This window comes from Serinus canaria, chromosome 1A, assembly GCF_022539315.1.
Source record: "Serinus canaria isolate serCan28SL12 chromosome 1A, serCan2020, whole genome shotgun sequence".
In the NCBI taxonomy this organism is placed as follows: Eukaryota; Metazoa; Chordata; class Aves; order Passeriformes; family Fringillidae; genus Serinus; species Serinus canaria.
This window is the reverse complement of record NC_066314.1, coordinates 19342113-19351019: the sequence shown is the minus strand read 5'-3', so window position 1 is coordinate 19351019 and position 8907 is coordinate 19342113. Positions and strand designations below refer to the sequence as shown.

At 44.9% G+C, this 8907-nt stretch overlaps 1 protein-coding gene across 5 annotated transcripts in view; it reads left to right on the top strand.

Annotated features, from left to right (window-relative positions):
* Positions 1-1074: 1074 nt before the first annotated feature.
* Positions 1075-8907, top strand: part of MAPK12 (mitogen-activated protein kinase 12) — a 32208-nt gene continuing 24375 nt past the window's right edge. For 4 of the 5 annotated variants that reach the window (XR_007776529.1, XM_030238096.2, XM_030238093.2 and 1 more), the window contains exons 1-2: positions 1075-1269; positions 1993-2122. Coding sequence is in view for 4 of the 5 variants with exons in the window: in XM_030238096.2 (XP_030093956.2) it covers positions 1154-1269; positions 1993-2122 (246 nt within the window). In the remaining variant the exon portion in view is untranslated. The remainder of the gene's footprint in view (positions 1270-1992; positions 2123-8907) is intronic. The other variant, XM_030238094.2, reaches the window with a different exon arrangement.

Below are 8907 nucleotides of genomic sequence, written 5' to 3'. Positions count from 1 at the left end.
GGTCAGTGGAGAGCAGCGCTGAACACAGGGCTGGAGGCTGGAAGGCTGTGCACCCCAGGAAGAGCAAGGGCTGGGTGGCTCTTCAACATTTGGTAGTCAGGCACCAAAAGGGCTGGGCCCGTGGCAACTACCAAAATGGCATTGGGAACAACAAAACTCGTCCAGATTGCCTCTTTAGAGCTAAACCACAAATTGAACTCTAGTGACGGCAAATCTGCATTATCTAACCTCAGCAACATTGCTCAGGGGTGAAGTCAAACAAAACAAAGGCTTTGCCAGACCCTGAAGGACGAGAATTTTAATTATATTAACACAGAGAACACATAAAACATATTTTAAACCAGGTCTTTGCCTTACAAGTGTTGCTGGTCCAGGCCTATTTACTACAGAGCTACTGGGAAGGTTGCTCTTGTCCATACTCCAGCACTGCAATCATTTCAAGACGCTGCTGCAACAGCTCCATTCCACTTCACTTCAGCCATGCACAAGACCACTTGCTGAGCACCTGAATCAAGTGTGTGCTGGTTTTTATTTAACTATATGAAATATTGTTGTAACTTGTGGTCTGACCCTGGGATGATCTGGGGACCCCAGCTGTTCGACGCAGGGCAGAGGCCATACAAAGGCTCACGTTTGGACTCCCAGCTCTGCCAGCTTCAGCCTCTCGTACTTTTTAACACGTCGATGCAGCTGCCGACGGCACCTCACCGGAACCTGAGCACAAAGGCAAAACGGGCTCTGTGTGAGGGGGGGGCCCGTGGCGAGGAACAGACGGCCGGGAGGGGTTTGGTCCGCACTGCAAGGACTCGCTCGGACAGCGAGAGCCTCGGCACCTGCCTCCCTGTCTGGTCACGCTCCGCCGCCGCCGGGACACCGCGCCCTTCTTGCCCCGGCCTCGGCGGAGCGCAACCCCAGGCTCCCGGGCTGGAGGGGAGGCAGGGCGCTGCCGCGCCGGTGCGGATCCCAGCGCCGGTCCCCGGGGTGAGCCGCAGCGGCGGGCGGTGCTGCCGGTGGGGCTGCGCGGGGCGGGCGCGGGCGGCGCCCCTCGCTCAGGCCCGGCCCCTCAGCGCAGCCCGGCTCGGCGGCGCCGGCCGCTCCCGCTCCCCCGGTCCGGGCTCTTTGTCGGTGCGTGCCGGCGGGGGTCGGCAGCGCCATGTCCTCCCCCAAGAATGGTTTCTACCGGCAGGAGATCACCAAGACCCTCTGGGAAGTGCGGGACCGCTACCGGGACCTGCAGCCGGTGGGGTCCGGCGCCTACGGAGCCGTGTGGTGAGCGGGGTGGCGGGGGCAGGCGGGGGGCGGGCCGCCGGGGGCGGCCTCTGTCCCGGCCCGGGGGATGCTGCCGGGGCCGGCTCTCTGGCGCGTTGCTCCCTGCCAACTTTTCCCGGTTGTTGTGCGGACCCGGGCTAGCCCCGCCCGGTGCCGCCGGCCCCGCGGGTGCAGAGGGCCGGGCACGCTGTTCACCTGGCCGCCCCGGGCCGGGCTGCTCCGCCGGGAGAGCCGACCCGGGCGCCTTCCGTCCCTGGAGCGAGCAGAGCCCGGAGCGCTGCCCCAGCCCTGCTCGGGAGCGCTGCCGCGGCTGCCGAGCCCGGCCCGCGGCACCCCGGAGCGGCAGCGTCCCTGAAGCCCGGTGTGTTTTAGAGCTTGGGGCGGGCCCTTCGGTTTTCTTCTGCGTTGGTGGTGGGCTTGGGTGTTTAGTGGGATTTTTTGTCTTATTTTTAGTTTGGGGATTTTTTTTTTCCCCACTCCGCAGATGTTCCTCTTTAGAGCTTTTGATAATTTCATCACAGAGCCTGGCAGGCTTTTAAACGGACGAAATGAGATGGCTGCTGGCGGAGATGCTCTGGGGAGATGGTCTCCCCCCAGTGGCACGGTCGGCTGCGGGCCGAGGGCCCGGCAGCATGGGGCAGGATGCGGCCTCTGGCCGGGTTTGGTGGGGTTTGTAGACTTGCTTTGGTCCTTGCTCATCTAACTCTTTCTTTTCCCTTAAAGCTCAGCTGTCGATGGAAGAAGTGGTACCAAAGTGGCCATTAAGAAACTGTACCGCCCGTTTCAGTCTGAACTCTTTGCCAAGCGAGCTTATCGAGAGCTGCGTCTCCTGAAACACATGAAGCATGAAAACGTGAGTTGAGTCATTAGCTCAAAACCACAGCTTAGGCACTCTAAATCGAAGAAAATATGTATATTTGGGCAAGACAGATGTGTAGCTGAATGGAATTCTGAAATCTTTCAGCCTGTTTTTTCGTCTGCCTGTCCTGCAAACAATGGTTCACACAAACTAGAATATCCTGTGGGAAACACCACTTAATTTCCACGTAGGAAAAATTGGGTGGGGAAGGTTAGGACCACAGTGCAGTTTGCTCAGTGCTAGTGAGAGGGATTAAAGACCAGAAATTACAGTCTCCATTACTACGTTCCCATGAGTTGCAGGAGAATACAGAGCACAGGTCTGTAGGTCTTTACGTGCCAGCATCTTTTTTTTTTTTTTTCTTTTTTTTTTTTTGTTCCCCTGAGCTTGCATGAAGATGCACACATGCATATCTTTGAGGAGGGGTTAGCATTTTTCTCCTTTTTTATCATTCATGATGCATTTGAACCTTTCAGGCTGGTATAAATGGGAAACAGGAAAAGTCCACAAATAACTAAACAAATTGCTTTACTGTGAAGCAGAGAGTAGGTAATAGAACTCTGCACATAATTCCCATGTAACGTGAAAGAACAGCTGTAGAAAGAAGTGTTGAAAGTGTGATTAAAAGAAAGATTTGTGGTGCCAATACTGTTTAGGAAAAAATAAAGAAGAAGTTTGTTCAAAAACTGTTGTTATGGAGTCTCAAAGCATGGATTCCAAGTGAGAAGAGTCCCGGGGTGGGCTTGGAGGGTTACAGTAGTATTTTTAAGTGCTGTTTGTGAAGAATGTGTATGGGATAAAAACGCCTTATCATTTGCAGGGAGTTTTAAAATTATGCATAAGAGCATAGTTTAAAATGTTAATTGATGTGGAAGATTAGAGCATACCTCCGTTCACAGTGCCTTCACAAAAAACTGAGAGATCAAAAGCAAGGATGAGAGAAAGTGGTAATAACAATAACTAGTCATTGCATTTAACGTTATAATACTAATATTGTGAGTACCAACTAGGTTTGTTTGAAGAATAATTTGAATAATTTCCTGACAGTCCAGAAGGAAAAAGAGCTTTTTGTAGGCTTAAGTCATTGTCTACTTGTTTTAATCTAAATCTTTTAGTCTTATTACTTCAAAGTAACTGCCTCATAACCACTGCTGCATATGTTTAAGAGTTAAAGTTTGCAGGAAACTCCTGTGTATGGGCCTTAATACTCTCAGCATTTTCTTTACTGAACATTTGGGAGTAGAGCAGCCTGTGCAGTTGCCAAGCTCCTAACTGTGTCCAGAATTTTGAGATTATTTTTCTTCCATTTCCCAGAATAATCTGTTGGGTAGCGTTTTCCACTCCTAGCAGGTTTTATGCATTGCGTGCCCTTTGGAATAATACTCTAGAACTCCACTGTGAGTTCAATTGGTAATTAAAGAGTCCAGAAGAAAATGCTCACTGGGGAACCTGAGCACAATCTGTACAAGTTACAAATCAATATATATGAAGGAAGGGAATAATTTCCAATCTTGGGAAACAGTTTCGGCCACAGAAGGAAGCGGTTTATGTACTAAGGAAAAGTTGTAACATGAATTGTTAAAACCATCTATTCATTAGAGAACAAAGACTGAATAAATGATGCTGCAGAGGTTGGAAGCAGAAACACACTGTTCCACCCATCTGTGATGAGACTGACATGTCAGTGCAGCCATCAAGACAATTCCTATCTGCCACCCCAGCCTCACTCCCTTTTGTCAGTCATGTTGGCCATGGTGAATTAGAAGCAGCAGCAATGCCTTTTAGGATTTTCAGTTCCTGAGCTGATCTCTAGGGTACTCTTTTAGCTGCTTCACCCATCCAAAATTAAACCAAAATGGCAATATTGCTCCTCATCATGATTTTCAGCCTGTCCCCTTGGACCCACAACCATTCTGTCAAAGAGCTTCTATTTGCATATTTTGTAGAAAGATGTAACCACAGAATGCCTTGCATTGGAAAGGATATGAAAAATCATCTAGTTCCAGCCCTTCTGCTGTGGGCAGGAACACCTTTTACTAAACCAGGTTGCTCAAAACCCGATCCAATATGACCTTGAACACTTCCAGGGATGGGATGTTCACAACATCTCTGGGCAACCTGTTCCAGAGTCTCACCACCTTCACAGGAAAGACTTTCTTCTGTTAATTTGGTAGTTAAAATTATATCCAATTCACTCTTCTTACCTGTTTTTATTTCAAAATTACTTCTGTGACCACATGGTATTTGATGTTGGCATTTATGGAAAGTGTGATGTTTTATTTGTTTCATGTGATTACCTCTCGATGGACCATCTCTGCCCCTCGTAGCTTTCAGGGAATTCTTGTGTTTAACATGCAGCAGTACATTATCACAGTTTATTTAACCTTATGCCATATTCAGAATGATGGAAGAAATTGTAATGGTCTGACACATTATGTTAAATATAGCAGCTCTGATCTTCCATTAAGATAGCAGAAGATACCATTAAACCTGTGTTTCATGGTTATAATCCATCAGCATGTCAGTGAAGAAAAATGGAGGAAAACTACTGCTTAATACACTAGATGACCTCCATTATATCCCCTTTGAGGAATATGCTAATCTTTTTTATGCAGAACGGTTGTAGGATGACCAGAAGTCCTGCAAAAGCAAATACAGGAGTAATTATACCGAATTTTATTGGATTTGTATTTTACTTTGTAGGGATGCTAAATCACAGGTCAATTTGCTTGCCTATTTAGGCATTTTCAGGAGGAGGTGGCTGGTTGCACCATCTTTCATTAGACCTTTGCTCTCCCTAAAGTCTCTCAAGTAAATGTAGTGAGGCATATTTCTGTATAGACCATGTAGAGAGGAATGTTCCTGTGTAAACCATGCGGACTTGATCACATGGGGCTTCTCATCAGCCCTTGGCAAACAAATCCAAAGGAGTGTTGAGGGCCGAGGTACAGAGGCTGTGTGTGAAGCAGATGAGACTTGTTTGTGAGAGGTAAATCAGTCTTTAATGGTGCTGGTATGCTTTTTTGCCTTTTTTTTTTTTTTTAATTTAAGAGGACGCAGGATGTTTCCCAAACTTCATAAGCTGTTTCTACTACTAAAGAAGCAGTTTTACAGATCAATTCCTAAGACATTGCCAAAAAGAAAAGTTTGTTTCCAGTGGGATAAATTGTTGGATCACTCTGTAGCTTTATAAATAGCTGGCATATGGAAGGGCATGGTATGGAAATGAGGAATAAACACTGCTAAGGCAGAATGAAGAAAGCTCTTCTTAGGGTTGTTTTTCTCCTTCATTTAATCATGTTAGTTTGTAGTATTCATCCCACTACAGCCTTAGCAGCTCTTGATTATTTCTTTCACGTCTTCTGAATCTTGTATGAAGGAACAGTCGTTTTACCTTTAGGAAATATTTTTCAGTAGTGCTGCTTCTGTTCCCTTTTTTTGTCCATTTTGAGTTCATTTGAAATGAGAACCTTTAAAATTTACCTATTATTGCTCTGGCTTAAAACCAATAGCAGTGAAAAAATGGCCAGTGTGCTAACTTTGGCCCTGGCTTTAGCTCTCAAACATTTGCATAGCTCTATATGTGTGTATACTTCTGCAGTTAATGGAGATATCTGTATATGCAGAGTGAAACCCAGACAAGTAAGTGGAGGTGCAGAACCTCTAGTTTCTTTTGGCAAATAACTCAGATTTTCTTACACGTTTGGATTGTGATACCTTGATACTGCTTTTGTTGAAACAAGTGCACAGTTGTTTATAGTGGTCCAGCCCTGGTGCTCTCCTGACCTCCAGTTTGTTAAGAGAACTTTTCATGCAGGAGTGCAGAATAGCTGGCAAGGGGAGACGGCACTGGAGAGAGGAAGAGAAGAGCAATGGCTTATGCTGGTGGCTCGTGTCAGAACAGAGTGTGGATTTTATCAAAGTGTGGCATTTGTACATGTGTATATACTCATGCGTACATATAGGCACCCACGGGAATTCTGACACAGTTCTACCAGTTAGAACTGAATGTGTTTCTGGAGTAAAATTTCTGACAAATGCCCATTAAACATTTCTTGGGTCAGTTAATATTCTACAGATGTTTTCCCTTCCTGTAAGAGGCCACTGCAGTATTTTTTTAAAGGTACTCTATATTATGCTCTCATTCGTTGCTCAGGGTGGAAATTATTCTCTGGTGTATTCCCACATCTGAAGGACCAGTGTGTGTTTTGCATTATGAGAAGCATGTAGCTTTTTTTTCCCCTTTGGAAGGAATTGGATATCCAACAGACACCAAATTATCCGTCTCTCTACAATTATATTTCTGAGGATCATCCACTTTTCGGTTGGCTGCTTTTTAATTCTGTTTTCTTTTTCATTTAAAAAAAAAGTTGAGTTCTTCATTTTCACCTACAGAGTGTCAACCAGGGAAGGAATATTAGTTCCAGAGAAAATAGTTAGTCACGCTGTGTTCTTGCCTGAGAAAAATCTTAAATCTGTCTCCTTTTGCAGTTCATCTAGCTTGACATGAGCAGTGGAAAGCAGCAATGTCTGCAGTGTACAAGATCAGACCAACAAGGGAGTTGTAGATGAGAGATGCCTTAATGGATGCGAGTGTGCTCACTGTGTTAGAAGAAGTTTCCTGCAGCAAGTCCTGCGGGACTGCACCATCTAAAAACTCACATTCTTTGGGTACATATATGCCAGTAAAGTGCATATATTTCCTATCTGGAAGTGGCAAATCTCATTATTGGTCCTTATAAGAGCAAAAGCACAGTTATAACTGGACAGGTCATTGGTGTCAAAGATCTGTAAGGGAGAAACACTCCTGTCTGCCTTTCTGCAGACTGAAAGGTTAGCACATCTAGGGAGCTAACAGGACACTGGATTAATTTTATTTTGGTACTCAGAAGTCAATAATTTAGCATAGGGATATCTGTTGTCTTTCTGCCTGTTTTCCTAACTTTACTAATTGGTGCTTTATGTAGGCTGGGCTTCAGTTGATAGCCATAAAGCAGGCTGATGAGCTTATTCCATGAAAAGAAAATAAGAAAAGCTGCACTGAAACCCAAACTTTCTTTTTTGATTGCCATCCAGTCTAGAGATGAAGATGTGTCTGTCTGCAGGATTTGAATCTGTCCAGTATTACATATGAATCCTTTGAAGGAAGAGTGTGATGATGCTCATGGGTATGGCTTGTGAGTGCCAATGTGCTGGCAGGAGAAAAGAAAAAAAGTATTGTGGGCATCCCTCATCTCTGTGAGGAAGAAAGCTGACTGTGGTACAAGCCTTGGCATTAATAGTAAAAATTTTAAAAAGACTGAGAGTATTTAGTGTAGTAAAAGGATGCCCATGATGAGAACAGCACAGGAACGTGAAGTTAATCCTGCAGAAAATTTAATGTGACATAATATGTAGTTTAGCAAGGCTCTCTCTTAAGAAATGTACTTGCATGTTTAGCCTGAATGCTAAAGCCACTCAACTTCACTGTGTTTTCATGCATAACATCTGCAATAGAAAGCAGCACTTATTGTATGAGACACATAACCTACATTACTTATTAATTTATACTAGATTCGGGTATTTTGATGTACTGCTGCTTACATCAGAAACTGTCTTTTACAGAAATGAAATGGGTCAGTCCTTGAATAGAAGTAATCCAATACAAAGTACAGGGGAAGGCAGAGGTAAGGGGCTATTCACCATTGTGCTCTGCTGTTGGAATGGTGTTTGGAAAAGAAGGCATCTGAGAAGGGAAGGGCAGAAACCACTGTAGCAATGTGAACCTGTTATTTATTCGTTAACAATAGTAAAGTTGGTGAGTGTGGTCAGGGGACACACACAGTAGGGTTAAGAAAGGCTGGAGATGCTGCTACCCACTCCCCACTGGCTTCAGAGTAAATATATTGGGGTGAAAGCATACTTTTGGAAAACAAGTTGGACCAGTAAATGGGTAGTGTTGTGGGTTTGCACTTCAGGAAGATGCAGCATCTCTCTTATGAAGACAGGCTGGGAAGGTTGGAGTTGTTCTGCCTGGAGAAGTCTCTGGAGGAGCCTTAGAGCAGCCTTTCAGTGTACAAAAGAGGGCTACAATAGAGATGGAGAGGAGCTTTGTACAGGTGCTTGTAGTGACAGGACAAGGGACAATAGTTTCAACTGAAAGAGGGTAGATTTAGATTGGACATAAAGAAGATATTCTTTACTCTGAGGGTCATGAGGCACTGGCACAGGTTGTTCAAAGAAGATGTGGATGCTTCATCCCTGGAAGTGTCCAAGGCTGGGTTGAATGGATTTTTGGGCAACCTGGTCTGGTGGAAAATGTCCCTGCACATAGTAGGGGTTTAGAACGACATGAGCTTAAAGGTCCCTTCCAAGCCAAACCAATCTGTAGTTCTATGGAAGTGATGCAGTATTACACCCTGTCCTTGAGATAAAAGCTATTAAAGTACTTCAGTGCAGGCTGAGGAAACGCAGGTTATTTTTCAGTCAAATGTACAGTAGATGCATTCTTTGTGGGAGAAATTGCCTCTTAGCAGAGTTAGTTGGTGTAAAAATAAGACCCTGAAAAGGCAGCACTGCTTCTGATTTCCACAGATGCTTTTTGCTGCCATTGAAGAGTGTACTGGGTTCATTCCTCAGCTGAGCTTCCAACTCTGATAGTGTCAGTAATTGTGCTGGTTAACACCAAAGTATAGAAGGTTTCACAGCTATCTCTGGTACATTTCATATAGTCAACACTATGAAAAAATAAATAATTCTTGAGATAGTTAATAGTGGTTTACTTTAGTGCTGGAACATCA